Source organism: Diabrotica virgifera, chromosome 5, assembly GCF_917563875.1.
Source record: "Diabrotica virgifera virgifera chromosome 5, PGI_DIABVI_V3a".
Taxonomy (NCBI): domain Eukaryota; kingdom Metazoa; phylum Arthropoda; class Insecta; order Coleoptera; family Chrysomelidae; genus Diabrotica; species Diabrotica virgifera.
In genome coordinates this window covers 84965720-84981736 of record NC_065447.1, presented here as the reverse complement: position 1 = coordinate 84981736, position 16017 = coordinate 84965720, and the positions used below count along the sequence as shown (strand labels likewise).

The 16017-nt window shown below is 34.3% G+C and overlaps 1 protein-coding gene across 3 annotated transcripts in view; it reads right to left on the bottom strand.

The window, feature by feature from the left end:
- The window catches only part of LOC114324206 (ankyrin repeat and SAM domain-containing protein 1A-like), a 351154-nt gene that overhangs the window by 17940 nt on the left and 317197 nt on the right, over positions 1–16017 (bottom strand). For all 3 annotated transcript variants that reach the window (XM_028271967.2, XM_028271968.2, XM_028271969.2), the window contains 2 exons: positions 12440–12592; positions 8485–8616 (listed from right to left, as the gene is read on the bottom strand). In XM_028271967.2, coding sequence (XP_028127768.2) covers positions 8485–8616; positions 12440–12592 — 285 coding nt within the window. The remainder of the gene's footprint in view (positions 1–8484; positions 8617–12439; positions 12593–16017) is intronic.

Sequence of the window (16017 nt, the reverse complement as noted above, 5' to 3'; positions counted from 1 at the left end):
GTATCACATTGATGAAACGGATTACTTACGGGTTTTTGCACGGGTCATCAACACCGACTCGCTGTGCACCTGGAGCCCAAGCTCACTGCAAGGGGCGTCCTCTTGTGGAGTGTGAGAGATTTCGGCATTAAATTGATAAAAATGGAATACTCGGGGGTTTTTGAGTCGTTAAACACGAATATGCCACCAGAACAGACGTCTCGATCACCTGGTGCCCAAGGTCACTGCAAGGGACGTCATCTTCTGGAGTTTCGAGGTCTTTCGGTAATAAACTGATGCAAACGGATTACTTACGTGTTTTTGGAGTTGCTAAACACGAATGTGATATCAGAATTGAACTCCAAAGAATCTGGTGACCAGGATAGCTTCTAGGGCACGTCATCTTCTGGAGTTTCGAGGGTTTTCGGCATAAAATGGATGCAAATGGATTACTCGGGGGGTTGTTGAGGTCGCTAAACACGAATATGCGATTAGGACAGACCCATAGAGCACCTGGTGTACAGGGTCACTGCAAGGGACGTCAGCTTCTGAAGTTTCGAGAAATTTCGTCATTAAATTGATGCAAATGGATTACTGAGGGGTTCTTGAGGTCGCTAAATACGAATATGCCATCAGAACCGAATCCCGGAGACCTGGTGCGCAAGGTTATTGCTAGGGGCGTCATCTTCTGGAACTTCCAGAGTCTTCGGTGCTAAATTGATGCAAACGGATTACTCATAGATTTTTGAGGTTGATGAACTCGAATACGCCATCAGACCTCATCCTCGGAGCACCTGGTGCCTAACGCAGGTCATCTTCTGAAGTTCCGAGAGTTTTCGGCATTCAATTGATGCAAACGGATTACTTACTAGTCGGATTTTGGAGCTGTTGAACACGATTGCGTCATCAGGACAGACACCAGAGCACCTGGTACCTAGGGCACGTCATCTTCTGGAGTTTCGAGGGTTTTCGGTACTTAATTGATGCAAATGGATTACTCATGGGTTTTTGCGATTTCTGAACATAAATACGCCATCAAAACATACACCGGAGCACTTGGTGCCTAAGCCTAAGGCACGTTATCTTCTGTAGTTTCGATAGTTTTCGATACTAGATTAGTGCAAACCGATTACTCTTGAGTTTGTGGAGTTGCTGAACATGAATATGCCATCAAACCCAACCCACGCAGCATCTGGTGTCTAAGGCAGGCCATCTTCTGGATTTTCGAGTGTTTTCGGTAATAAATTGATGAAAACGGATTACTTATCGGTTTCTGGGGTACCTGAACATGAAAACGCCATCAGAACAAACACCGAAGCACCTGGTGCCTAAAGCACGCTATCTTTTGGAGTTTCGAGGGTTTTCGGTAATAAATTGATGAAAAATGGATTACTTTTTGACAACGTACAATGAAGTATACACTTCTGTTGTATGTAGGCATATGAATTTATTAAAATTCTTAAAATTTATCCACAAGGGAGTGGAAGTATAAAACGTTTTCGGTCAAACTGACCATCATCAGTGTAAACCTGCACATAAGTGAACCACTAAGATTAAAAAGCAAAAGGGTTAAATTTTGACAGTTGAAAAAAATTAGAAAATGTGGTTACTTATGTCCAGTGTACAAGTAATTGTATCTAGCCATTTCAATAGGTGTAAAAACCTCTAAATTATATTATACTTACATTCTATATCAAAAAGTAGTCGACATTAAGTCGATGTCTTAAGATTTTAAAGATCACCAGTCGGTGATCTGTGGTCGGTAGTCGACCACATGTTGTTAGTGTTTACCGACCTCAAAAACCCCCGAGTAATTTATTTTTATCAATTTTAATGCCGAAATTCCTTAAAACTTCAGATGATGACGTGCCTTGTAGTGACCTTGGGCACCAGGTGCACAAGGGGCTGGTTGTGATAGCATATTCGTGTTTAGAGTCCTCAAAAACCCTCCAGTAATCCAGTTGCATCAATTAAATGCCGAAAGCCCTCGAAACCCCAGAAGATCATGTGTCCTAGATCATGTGTCCTAGTAGACCCTGTGCACCAGGTATTCCGAAGTTCAATTATGATGGCATATTTATGTTTAGCGACCCCAAAAACCCGTAAGTGATCCGTTTGCATCAATTTAATACCGAAATCCCTCTAAACTTCAGAAGATGACGTCCTTTGCTGTGACCTCGCACCCGAGGATCCGGTGGTCTGTTTTGATAGCGTATTCGTGTCTAACAGCTCAAAAACCCCCGAGTAACCCATTTTTATCATTTAATGACAAAATCCCTAAAAACTCCAGAAGATGACGTCCATTGCAGTGACCTTGGGCTCCAGGTGCACAGTGGGTCGGTTCTGATGGCATATTCGTGTTTAGCGACCTCAAAAACCCTCCAGTAATCTATTTGCATCAATTAAATGCCGAAATCCCTCGAAACCCCAGAAGATGACGTGCCTTAGTAGCGACCCTGGGCACTAGGTATTCCGAAGGTTAATTCTGATAGCATATTCGTGTTTACCGACACCAAAAAACCCGTGAGTAGTCCGTTTACATCAATTTAATGCTGAAAACACTCGAAACTCCAGAAGATTACGTGCCTTAGTAGCGATCCTGGGCACCAGGTACTCCGGAATGAATTTAATTCGTGTTTGGAGACCTCAAAAACCCTCGAGTAATCCATTTGGACAAATTTAATACCGAAAACACTCGAAAGTCCAGAAGATGACGTCCGTTGTAGTGACCTTGGGCACCAGGTGATCCAGAGGTCTCTTCTGATGGCATATTCGTGTTTAACCACCTCAAAAACCACCCGAATAGTCCAGTTGCATCAATTTAGTGCCGAAATCCCTCGAAACTCCAGAAGATGACGTGCTTTAGTAGCGACCCTGGGCACCAGGTACTCCGGAGGTCAATTCTGATGGCATATTAGTACTTAGTGATCCCTAAAACACGTGAGTAATCCGTTTGCATCGATTTATCGCCGAAAACCATCGAAACTCCAGAAGATGACGTTTCTTGCACTGACCTTGGGCACCAGGTGATCCGGGAGTCAGTTCTGATTGCGTAATCGTATTCAGTGACCACAAAAACCCCCCAAATAATAAATTTTGTTCCTTAGTATACTGATTTTGACTTTATTTTTATATTTATGCAATTTTGGATGCATTTTATGCACTTTACAGTGCAAATATGCATTTCCACCCATTTTTGACTAGTGGACTTTTTTCCTGACGTCATCCTAAACATAATGCAAAAAACTGCAAGTCTCTATGTGCTGCTGTATTTAAAAATTTATTTATTTTGTACTAAATGCCCGCGTCTAATTATTGTTCTTACAGAAGCGATATTTTCTTGTGCGTCTATGGTGTTTACCTGATTATTGTAGCTTCAGATATTTTATCATTTTATACTTATGTATATATCACAAATATTTATTACTTTTCTAGTATTAGTATTTAATTAACTTCATATATACACTGTGGGCCGAAATAAAGGAGTACATTTTTTAGTTGAAAATAACTTTTTTGCTTTTTAGGCGATTTAATTTCTCTTTGAAGGGCTAGTAGCCTAACATGTCCTCAACATGACTGCAAATTTGGAAGCCAAAAATAACGTATAGGCATTGTTTATCTATATAATATATTTATATTTACATTGTTTATCATTATTGGTCTAGTTATACAATGGTATAGGGTCAGACTTATAAAAAGATTTATGTAACGGTGCATTTGAGCTCGTTGCAAAGAAAAACTATCTTAGCTAAAATTGAACTGATATGCTCTTTTGGTAGGGTAACTATCCAGAACACTTCAGTAAAAAGTAATTTTTTTTAAAATTACCGGATTCGCAAAATATTATTGTTTTAATAAATTAGGAAATAGCTATTTGTATAACAAGGGAGGAAAGTGATACTTTTCCTCCCGAGAATGAAGTTTACTACACGACGCGTAGCGGAGGGCAGTAATCATTCGAGGGAGGAAAAGGCACTTTACTCCCATGTTATACATATGGTTTTTCCACCTTCCTCAAATAACAAGTCATTTTTTCATTTTTACTCAATTTATTTATGTAACTAACCAACAAAATTTATTGGAACTAAAACTAACAAGTAGGTACAATATAACTGTCAACTGTCAAATATAAGTCAAATTATTAATGTAAACATTGTTAAATAAAAATAACAATTTACTGCTTTTTACCATTCTGCAAAATACAGGGTGTTTTATAAATAAACGTTAAAATGTATAGATACTTACGTAATAGAAAATAGATATTGTACAGTGCGTCATTAAATTATATTTCATGACTGAAATACCATGACGTCACTTTTACTTTTTCTCCCTAGGGAGGAAAAGTACAACTTTGCTCCCTACAATCAGGTCCGGAAAAGTATACTTTCGGTAGAGGTAGGTGGAAAATATAATATTTTAGCAAATAACACACTTATGAAAACAGTTTATTAATTTTAAAACTTAGACAAATATTATGAATGTGGCCACCATTACTGTTTACCACTTCTTGAAGTCGTCTGCGCCATAAATTGATAGCCCCATTTATTACACCCTGTTCAAAATTGTTCCAAACAAACTGCATTCTTTCTTTGAGCTGTTCGATGGTTTCAAATTGTAGTCCGTCATACAAATTTTGTTCAAAAATTCCCCAAATTGAATAGTCAATTGGATTTAATTCTGGGTTGTTAGGTGGACACATCTCTGGCTCAATATAGTCCGGGAAATTTTCACTCAAGAATATCTTTGTATTGTGGGAAGTGTGCGAAGGAGCACCATCGTGTTGAAAAGTGTAATCATAATATAATTCTTTAATTTCAGGTAACAGGTGCTGCAAGATTTGTTCTTGATATGTTTCTGAATTAAGTTTTACTCCAGCATCAACAAAAATAAGACGAGATTTTCCCAACATGGATACTGTAACAGAGACCATTACACCTTTTGAGAAATGACTTTTTTCAATTAAAAGATGCTCTGGAGAAATTTCTCTATAAATTGTGAGTCAGAATAAACCCTATTATTTTGGGTATTTTTAGGAGGCCGTAAATAAATCATTTTTTCATCTGAAAACAAAATTTTTCTAATGTCTTCACGAGAGCGTAATCTTCTTATGAGCTTCGCTTCTTTCCTCTTCCACTGTAATGTTCAATACACCCATGGGCTTCCCTTAGATCTCTTAAGAACTTTCCTATCGTTCCAATATGCTTATTTTTTCTCAGAAAATGCATTTACAATTTTTCTTGCACCATAATTATACAGGGTAATATGTATTTTTCATGGTAATATTTAATTTATATTCTGTCCTCTTTGCTTAAATGGCATTATGAACTGGCCAATGTACTTATTTAACTATGACTGTCAAACAAATTCCATGGCAACCTAATCAGTCATGGCTTACTATGTAAAATTGACATATTTGAGCGTTTGAGAAATTCTTAAGAGATTTAACAAAAATTACTGCCAATATGAGGCAAAAACGATTGAAAAGATGTAATTTAGTGTTAAGAGGCTTTCGTTCTGGTGAACATATTAGAAAAGTACTCGAATAAGATTTCCTAATTTAAGTAAAAAATGAATTTTACAAATTCGGGATTTTTTTAAATATTATGGCGAAAGCGTGTTCTTAACATTATTTAAATAGAAAAATGATATTTTGCGAATCCGGTAATTTTTAAAAATTTCCTTTTTACTGAAGTGGTCTGGATAGTTAACCTACCAAAAGAGCATATCAGTTCAATTTTAGCTAAGACAGTTTTCATTTGCAACGAGCTCAAATGCACCATTACATAAATTTTTAAGTCCGACCCTGTACGTTATTTTTGCTTCCAAATTTGCAGTAATGTTGAGAACATGTTAGGCTATTAGCCCTACAAAAAGAAATTTAATCGCCCAAAAAACAAAAAAGGTATTTTCAGCTAAAAAATGTACTCCTTTATTTCGGCCCACAGTGTGCACAGTGAATAATTCATTCATAGTAGTCATTCCCGCTACCCATTTAATACTCGCAAGACTACCAAATACACAAAACATAGTAGGCGGTCCAATAAGTACTTATTTTAGTACAAAATTTTAGTCGAATCGGGCGTGTCTGCGAATTTTAGAAAAATGGAAAAAGGGCATTATTGGTTGGTGTCTCGATTCTTATTTTTGGAAATCGTACAGCGAAATCAAAGAGAGCTTGGAAGTAAGGTTTCGATTTTCCTTCGATGGTAACCGTGAAAAATTGATTTAACGAGTTTTAACGTGGTCGCACAGCGGTTTTTGATGAGCCACGCCTATAGATGCCTCGAAAATCGCTGCCACGAAGGATAACGGGACACAAATCAACGATCTCGTATTGGCAAACCTCCGAGCGCCGGCCCAAGGTGTGCGAGATATCTGGGATAGTAGGTATCTCAAAAAAAAACGCATGGGTCATATCTTGCATGAAAATTTAGTGATAAGTAAGCTGTCTGTGCGATGGAAGTGGACGTCAATAGGCAAAAGTGCTCCGAAGAAGGCCAAGATTGTACTCTAAGCTGGAAAGGTGATGGCCACCGTTTTCTGGGATTCGCAAGGTGTTACCTATATCTACTACCTTGATAACAGTAAAAGGGTCACAGGGTTCTACTATGCCGAATCCAATTTACTTACTTACTTACTTCTTGGCGTTACAACCCTTCGTGGATTTTAGCCGACTTGACAACATGCCTCCACTCGTCTGTCTTGAGCAACCTCCTGCTATATTATCTTGCCACCGGAGCCGAGGACGTCCGCGTGGTCTTCTTCCAGTTGGGACTTCCTCCCATACCAGCCTTACTGTTCTTTGGTCAGAATGTCTTCTGAGGTGTCCTGCCGTTGGAGTCTTCTGTACTTTATTCCTTTTATGATGTTCGAATCGGATTTGGTGAAGAACAAAGTGCTCTTCCACCATGACAACGCACCGGCTCACACTTCCGCCGTCACTGGTTGCCATGGAAAAATTGGTGGAATAGGGCCACAAACTGCTGCGCCATCCAGTGTATTCTCCAGATTTGAGCCCGTGCGACTTTTGCTTGTTTCCAAACACAGCAGTGACAAAAAGCTACTCTTCGGGCAGAAAGGACACCGCACACATCTTATGGAAAATATAATGTCACTCAAATTCAATAAAATTTATATGAATAGATTCGTTTTAAATTAACGGTCAATTCTTATCATTGCGCCAACTCTTAATTATGATTAATTACGGCGCAAATTGCAATTAAAAATTATCGAAATCACATTTTTGGAGTCCATAAATGTGTCAGTTACAATCACTATTGCTCTGGGTGCTATTCAAAACAGCTTAAACCCCGCTGGGCCTAAGAGGATTAGTTAAACTAATCCGCTGATTTATGGAGTACCGATAATTTGGGTATTTTAAAATATTCTTTCTCTCCCTAACTTATGTACGTAGGTACCCATTTGATTTCAGATTTATTTATATCAATTTCTGCTCTTATTATTGAAAATACAGAGTTGGCGCAATGATAAGAATTGACCGTTAATTTAAAACGAATCTATTCATATAAATTTTATTGAATTTGAGTGACATTATAATTTCCATAAGATGTGTGCGGTGTCCTTTAAGTCGAATGAGGAGGTCACCGCCGCCACGAAAGCCTACTTTACAGACTTCGAAAAAACGTATTTTTAAGACTTCTTCTTCTTCTTCTTCTTCTTCTTCTTCTTATTCTTCTTCTTCTGCTTCTTCTTCTTCTTCCTCTATATAAGCTTTTTTCCAAAATTGTCGTTTTTCTTTTGTGGGCAAAATACTTATCTGACAGCCATAGTATACCACGTACATTTTTTCATTGGATTTTCACATTTTATTGTAGTTAATTTTTAATGAACTTCATCCTGTCAGTGACAACGACAATTTAAATTTATATCTTATACCCGCTTTACACCAACAATAAATTGAAGAAGAAATTGACCAATTTATTCAAGGCCAAATTTGACGTGTTCTCAAAGCACAATTTGACATCTAATTTTGTTCGTTATTAACTTCACATCAATAAATTCGTGAATTTTTGGAAGTCAAAGTTTTTTTGACAATTTTGACAATACGTAAAAAAATATGGCATTAATAAACCATTGCAGTTTTGCTTATTTTTATTTATACAGGGAGTTGAACTTGTTAAGATTTTCATACAAAATTGGTTATAACTTTGTAAATACCATGTATAACGTAACAAACCTTGATATTTTTGTGATGGAGAAGTTAGCAGGATTTCGAATATAATATAAAATATAGGGTGTTCCATTTAAAAAAAACAAAAGTTTGGTCTGCCCGAACAACCTGTTAAGCTCAAAGTTGGTTACAATGTTTGTTATTAAATTGTATTGCTATCTATTACTATAGCGGATCTATTGAGCTTTACCCCACTAATCAATCACCCTGTATAGTACTTTAATATCTGAAATTCACCCAAATAATTTTTTACATTATTTATACATTTCACATATAGGATATAATCTGCAATAATTACTAAATATACTACTTACAGGTGACACTGCTTGAAAAACGTGGCAATAGAAGGATTCACAATCCTTGGTGATGTATGCGAAGTAAGACTGACTTTCCATATCCTGGCAAACGCAGTTCATATTTTTAATCTCATGTTCACAAATAACTTTCTGCAACAAAACTTATTCTGAATCCTAGATAGTTATCTTAAATTGACTTTACAAATTGCAAGGCAGAAGCTAGAACCTTCTACGATCAAACCTAAAAGGTTTTGAAAGTGAAAAACTGTGAAAAACTGAAAAACTGAACTTATTCTGAATCCTAGATAGTTATCTTAAATTGACTTTATAAATTGCAAGGCAGAAGCTAGAACCTTCTACGATCAAACCTAGAAGTTTTAAAAGTGAAAAACTGTTTCAAGATATTGAAATCTCCTCTGAGTCTTGAGTTGTGAGTCAAAATCAAACGCTACATAAAAATCAGATCAAAATTCTACAGTTACTATGATTTGTTTTTAAACCAGGAGGAGTAAACTAAAAAGACAGATTCACACCCAAGAAAGTGACTAGAAATATCACCAAATACATCTTCTCTTTTGGTTGATCACGTGGGCCTTCGATGGTAATCCATGAATATTATATTATACTAATACGTCGCTGAACAGTTCTAGTCCAGGGCGCATCTGTTTTGAGATGGACGTTGAGAGGTGACTCATATTTTTTTGCAGAAATTGCTTGGAATTAACTCATATAGTAATAATTGAGTTATCCTCCCACTCAAAAAGGTCCGGAACATTGTCTAAATAATCAAAATGTCAAAAAATGAAGGAAAAAATCGATTTTTTCTTCGTTTTTCGATATTAACTTTAAAAGTATTCATTTCCGAGAAAAGTTGTACTAACATAGAAGTTGCTTAATTCAATTTCCTACAATACAGGATTAGTTAAATATTTTAAAAAATGTCACACTTGTTGCAAAATAGCAATAATTGTGAAAAACCGATAAAAAACAAGTATTCGCATTTTACGTTTTTCAGCCATTTATGCTACACTTCATATTTTACCCAGAAAAACTTTATGATATAGTAAAATAATACTGTAAATTTCATTAAAATCGGTTAATAGATTTTGCACAATAAATTTTGCAATCTAGCTTTCGCAAAAAAAATTCATTTTTTCAAAATGTTGCAGAACTAAAAATAAGTTGAAATTTATTTATTTGTATTGAAATGTACTAAAACTTAAAATTTATCAACTATTATCAAAGGTCATTGGAATGCCCAATCAGAGCAAACGTATCCGCTGTCCTGCGCGTAGCACCAAAAATTAATGTTTATTTAAAAAAATTCCTGACGTCATGGTAGTTAACCGATTTTAATTTTGCAAATGGTAAATAAAAGGTACAGTATTCTTCTATATATAAAAAAATCAACTTGCTGTCTGCTTTATTTTCAGTCCTGTAACATTTTGAAAAAATGAATTTTTTGCGAAAGCTAGATTGCAAAATTTATTTTGCAAAATCTATTTAACCGATCTTAATGAAATTTACAGTATAGTTTTATTATATCATAAAGTTTTTCTGGGTGAAATATAAAGGTCCTAAGTGTGGCATAAATGGTTTAAAAACGTAAAATGCAAATACTTGTTTTTTTTTCGCAATTATTACTATTTTGCAACAAGGGTGACAATTTTTAAAAATTTTAACTAATCCTATATTGTAGGCAATGTAATTACGCAACTTTTATGTCAATTCAACTTTTCTCGGAAATAAATACTTTTAAAGTTATAATTAAATACGAAGAAAAAAATCGAATTTTTCCTTAATTTTAGAGATTTTGATGATTTAAACAATGTTCCGGACTTTTTGAGTAGAAGGATAACTGAAATATTATTATATGAGTTATTTTCAAGTAATTTCTACAACAAATATGAGTCATCTTTCAACATCCAAATGTACTAATATTTTTACAGATGCGCCCTGGTCTATTCTAAAAACAACTGATTTTTACATATATAAAAGCAGACTAAAAACCTAAAAATTAAAAAAATAACGCAGAAAACACAAAAAATCGCGGATATAATTTAATTAACTAATGAAATGCCAATAGTGCTAACTTTTTATAAATGTCAATAGTGTCAAAATTTCATAACAGTGAAGTAAACTTGCCTGAGGTTGGACCAATTACAAACAAGCATTACGGCGCGGTAAATTTAAATTACTTACTCCTTTTGGTTTAAAAATAGAGCATAATATACCAGAAACAATAATGAAAATTAAATAAACAGGAACTTCAGCACATCGTATAACGGTCCTGGACAGTGAAAGTCTATGTATCTACCTTCATCCTTTTATTTACGTTCCACTCATATCGAAAATCGGATATCATCAAGGTTGTTCTAATTTTTATAGCTACATATTATAAAAAGTTCATTTGTGTATGAATCCGGTAAGTTTCTAATAATGGTGGAATAAGGAACATCCACAATTATTGAACCTCCAAACGCCGAACAATGTTGCCCCATTCAATTATTATTTTATTCCGTTTTTCCTTTGCCCAGTGTGTGTGTGTGCTATTTGTATTATTATTATTATTTATAAGTAAAATTCTGGAATATCCTTTTTCTGACGAAATGACCCTGATGATGCCCTGAGAGCGAAAGTACTTGGGCAAGATTTATTAAATAACTGTGCTCCATATCTGCCTCTTATTTGTAAAATTCATATTATATATTATACATACAGGGTATCCCCGAAAATAGTGCGTTCCTTAAAGGTATAGGTAGAAGGCACCATGTAGAGCAAAAAAGTCTTATAACATTTTTTTCTAAATTCAACCGTTTGGCCAAAAAACCATTTGGTATGCAAATTGAAATCTGGCAACTATGTGCAATACAAAAATATAAAGATAGACAGTCACAATTCAAAAATAGTAGGTTTCGTTGTATGTTTACAGTTGTATCTGGTAGTACAGTAATAAAACTAATAAATCATATAAATATCAAGGGAACCCCCATTTTCGGCATGGGCCTTTAGTATTTACATTACACCATCTTACATTACACGTCTTCCTCCTCAACATCAAACAAAACAAAAATTTGTTTTGTTTGAATTTTAAACATGGGGTGGTATGGTTTGAAATCAACATTTCAAGTACATTTTTGCGATTTTTTTAAACTACAGCACGCTTATTGTATTTTTAAATTAAATAAGCTTATTAGGTACAATCAAAGAATATTTAAAAAAATTCAAGGAAAAATATTGAAAAATAAGCCAACTGTGGCAAATTTTTACAGACACCTTAAAAAAATGGATTTTGCGATGGAACGACGTCAGAACTCGTCACTGGATTATGCGAAACAAAAAATTTAAAATTAGCTCATGAGTTTCCCGAGACAACGCTGTCGTTTTTTATTTTTAACGATTTTTGAGTTCTTGGTATCACTCGGAAGTCAAAAAACGAAATTATTTTTAACAAAAAGATGAAAATCAAAAATTCGTTTTTAAGTGCATTATTTTTTTGCAAAAGGTTCTTCTTCTTCTTCTTCAGCGTTCAGTAATCCAACTTTGGACATAGGCCTCCACCAATTCAATTCAGTGTTATCTATTTTGCGCCACCTGTTTCCAGTTGTGTCCTTCAAACTTCTTTATGTCATCGGCTTATCTCATTTGTGGCCTTCCTTTAGTTCTTCTTCCTAACCACGGTCTCCATTGTTGTATTTCGTGATTCCATCTTTTATCCTCAGTTGGGCATTGTGTCCTGCGAAGCTCCATTTTAATTTGGCAGCATGTTCTCCTGCGTCTTTTACTTTGGTTTTTCTTCTAATCTAATCTAATCTAAGGTTAACTTTAGAAAAAAAATATTATGGAACTTTTTTGTTCTACATTGTGCATTATATCCATACCTTAAAGGAACGCACTATTTACGGGGACACGCTGTATATTGAAAAAATGTTAAGTATGAAGAACTTGAAACTATATAAGATCTTGAACTTACCTGTGCAATAGGATTAACAAATTTGACTCCTTTATATGATATAGAAAGACATATTTCTTCGCTAGGATGATCCTTCGACTTTATCACAGTCTGGATTGATTTCTTAGTTGATTCAGTACCCTTAAATTCTTTAATAAGTGTTGAACCTAAATACTAAACAAAACAAAAATAATTAACCATACTTCTCTCTACACAAACTGTTGTTTTAGTTATTAATACAGGGTGAGTTACCACTAACGGGACGGAAGATTAAAGAGAAACGGTAAAAGATTTTAAAAATTTTTTAAATGAATAGTTTGTAAGTTGATAAAAGCTACATTTTAAAATTATTTTGACCCCCCAATAAATGGCGGCGTATCAAAGTTATATTTTTTCTTATGGAACACCCTGTATTTTATTGCATTTTTTAATTGCCCGCAAAAAATAAGGTATAGTTTCATAAGGCTTCCCTATACCTATGTACAGAGTGTTCTGAGTTATGTTGACTTTTCTTAAAATGTAAAGTTTTAAAAGAAGGCTTATTCTCAAGTTATTTAAGAAATTATAAAAACATTACTTTTACATCTAAATAGTTGGATATTGGTTGAATGTATTCCATGATTAATTATTACACATTTGTCTACAGCAGGGGTGGGCAAATACTTTTAAGACAAAATGACATTTTCAAAATGCCGGAAGACTATTACGTGAACTAACGCTGTGCACCCGCCAATCTCTTTGGCGGAGTTTTTTCCCTGTACTGCCCTGTAAAGAAATTTTTTGACACAAATGCTATACCTAAGTGTCATTTTAGAGCATTTAACAAAGAAATTTGACGAAGAATAATTTTTCAACGGGCCGGATAAAGTAAGCAAAAGGGCCGGATCTGGCCCGCGGGCCGCCTTTTGCCCACCCCTGGTCTACAGGGTGTTCAAAATTTACAGTTTCATTATTGGAGTATGAAATGTGTCATATGATGCTTATTTTAAATGGAACACCATGTAAATTAATAAATAATTATACTAACCAAATTTACCTCTTTCGAATGGTATATGAATGTCCTATACCTAGATGTCATAGTTTTTGCGTAATTTACAATTATTTAAATTCTTAATCTGTAAATCGATTTTAAAACAAAAGATTATTAATGTCATTGTATGACATTGTCAGTTTATGACAGTACGGTCTCGTAATTATCAAAACTATAAACATCCGTGTATGATATTCAATTTTTTTTTTTACTTAAAAATGGCTTTGGAAGAGCCAATTACATTCAAATCTAATTGTTCCTAAAAATGAATAATCACGCTATCTATGAAAGAGTAGACATGCTACTTTGCATTGGGGAATATTTTTAAAAGTTTCTCTTAGCTTCTAAAGTTTACGGTTAAAAGTATCCTGATAGAAGACACCCAAAAAAGGACGTTTTTGAGAAATTTCTCGATAGATTCTGTGCGGCTGGTAATGTTGCATAGGTAGGAAAAGTTAAATAAAAATAAACCATTTATTTTTGATGACGTCAAACGAACTTGATGTCCTGTTTTCTGTTACGGAAAACCCAAATACTAGTATCTAAGTGAAAAATGTTGAGTCAATTGGAGATCAGTCAAACAAGTGTATGTAGAATACATAAGAAAAACCACTATCATCCGTATAAAACTCAACTACACCAGCATTAGACAGAACAGGAACGTTTAACTTTTCGTTTATAGACTTCAGAATTTGGAGAAGATCCTGATTTTTTTTAAGAATGTATTGTGTACAGACGAATCTACCCACTTTTAATAATAATCGTCTAGTTAATATACACAGCTTTCATTTCATTATGATACAGTAAACAAACATTTTACTGTTGATCGCCAACACCGATGAAGTGTTAATGTTTGGGCCAGTATTCTGAGCCAGTAAGTTATCGACCCATATTTTTTTGACGAAAATCTGAATGAAGCAACTTTTTTAAATTTCTTAAAACAAGTTTTTTGAACCCTTCTTAAAACCTTCCACTTAGCGTGCGAACAAACATGTGGCTCCAATTGGACGGAGCTCCTGCTTATTTTTGACGTGATATTAAGAACAACCTCAACATAAAATTTAGAAATAAATGGATAGATAGATTCGGTCCATGTATTTGGCCACATAGGTCACCAGTATTGACCAAGATGAATTTTTTTAAATAAGGTAATATTAAAAATATTGTAAATGCTGCACTTCCTAATTCAGGAACTTGTGTTTAGTACAATCTTTGATTAATATACATGGTGTTCTAATAAAATACCCATCATATTAAGCTACATTAAATAATCTAATAATGAAACTGTAAATTTTGAACACCCTGTAAATAAATGTGTAATAATCAAACATGGAATGCATTAATTATAAGATAATTACCAGACCGTACTGTCATAAAATGACAATGTCATACAATGACATTAATTAACTTCATCTTTTGTTTTAAAATCGATTTACAGAGTAAGAATTTAAATAATTGTAAATTACGCAAAAACTATGAGACCTAGGTATAGGACATCCATATACGATTCGAAAGAGGTAAATGTGTTAAGTATAATTATTTATTAATATACATGGTGTTCCATTTAAAATACGCATCATATGACACATTGAATACCCCACTAATGAAACTATAAATTTTGAACACCCTGTAGAAAAATGTGTAATAATTAATCATGGAATACATTGAACCAATATCCAACTATTTAGATGTAAAAGTAATGTTTTTATAATTTCTTAAATAACTTAAGAATAAGCCTTCTTCATAGGTATAGGGAAGCCTTATGAAACTATATCTAATTTTTTGCGGACAATTGAAAAATGCAATAAAATACAGGGTATTCCATAAAAAAGAATGTGTGTGTACTTTGTACGCACGTAAGAAGTTATATTTCTATTATATGATTTTTTAAAAATAAATATACTTTAAACAGTTTGTTTTAATTGTTTTCTAAACACCAAACTTTGTATAGGATTGCACTGGATTCGAACTCACGACCTCTCGATCTCTGGCCGAATTAGTCGAGGCATTGAAGCACAAAAAAGGCCTTACTCCCGATTTTTGGCGCAGTAAGACGGACTTTAATGCAGTTTGGTGCGTTGGATTCGTGAGAATGTCAGGAAATTTTGTGAACTATTGTAATGAATAATAAATCTGAAATTGCATTTGTGCATAAGAAAAATTAATTTCAAAAGTGCATTTTGAAATAGGCAATTATTATAAATTTGCAACCCGGTAAATAGTTGGGCAACATCCCGATTAATTATTTTAATTATTTTTAATTATTTTTAATCATTTATAATAGGTCTGGATCCCGCGTATGAAAAAAAAGTTGATTAATAGCAAGCTGAAAATTTATTAATAGCTTAAGGGTGTCTAGTCGGATAAACTTTGATATATGGGAACACTGGAACAGGGGCAGTTTTAATTGTGGAACAGGTTAAAAATTTGGAACAGTCAGACGACAACAACGGCACATTTATTTTGTCCGACATAACAGGCTTAAACTCTCCGAACAGAGATTAAACTCTCATGCAAAAATCAGACTGCTATTTATCACCAAATAGGCGTTTTATTAAGCGAAACATGT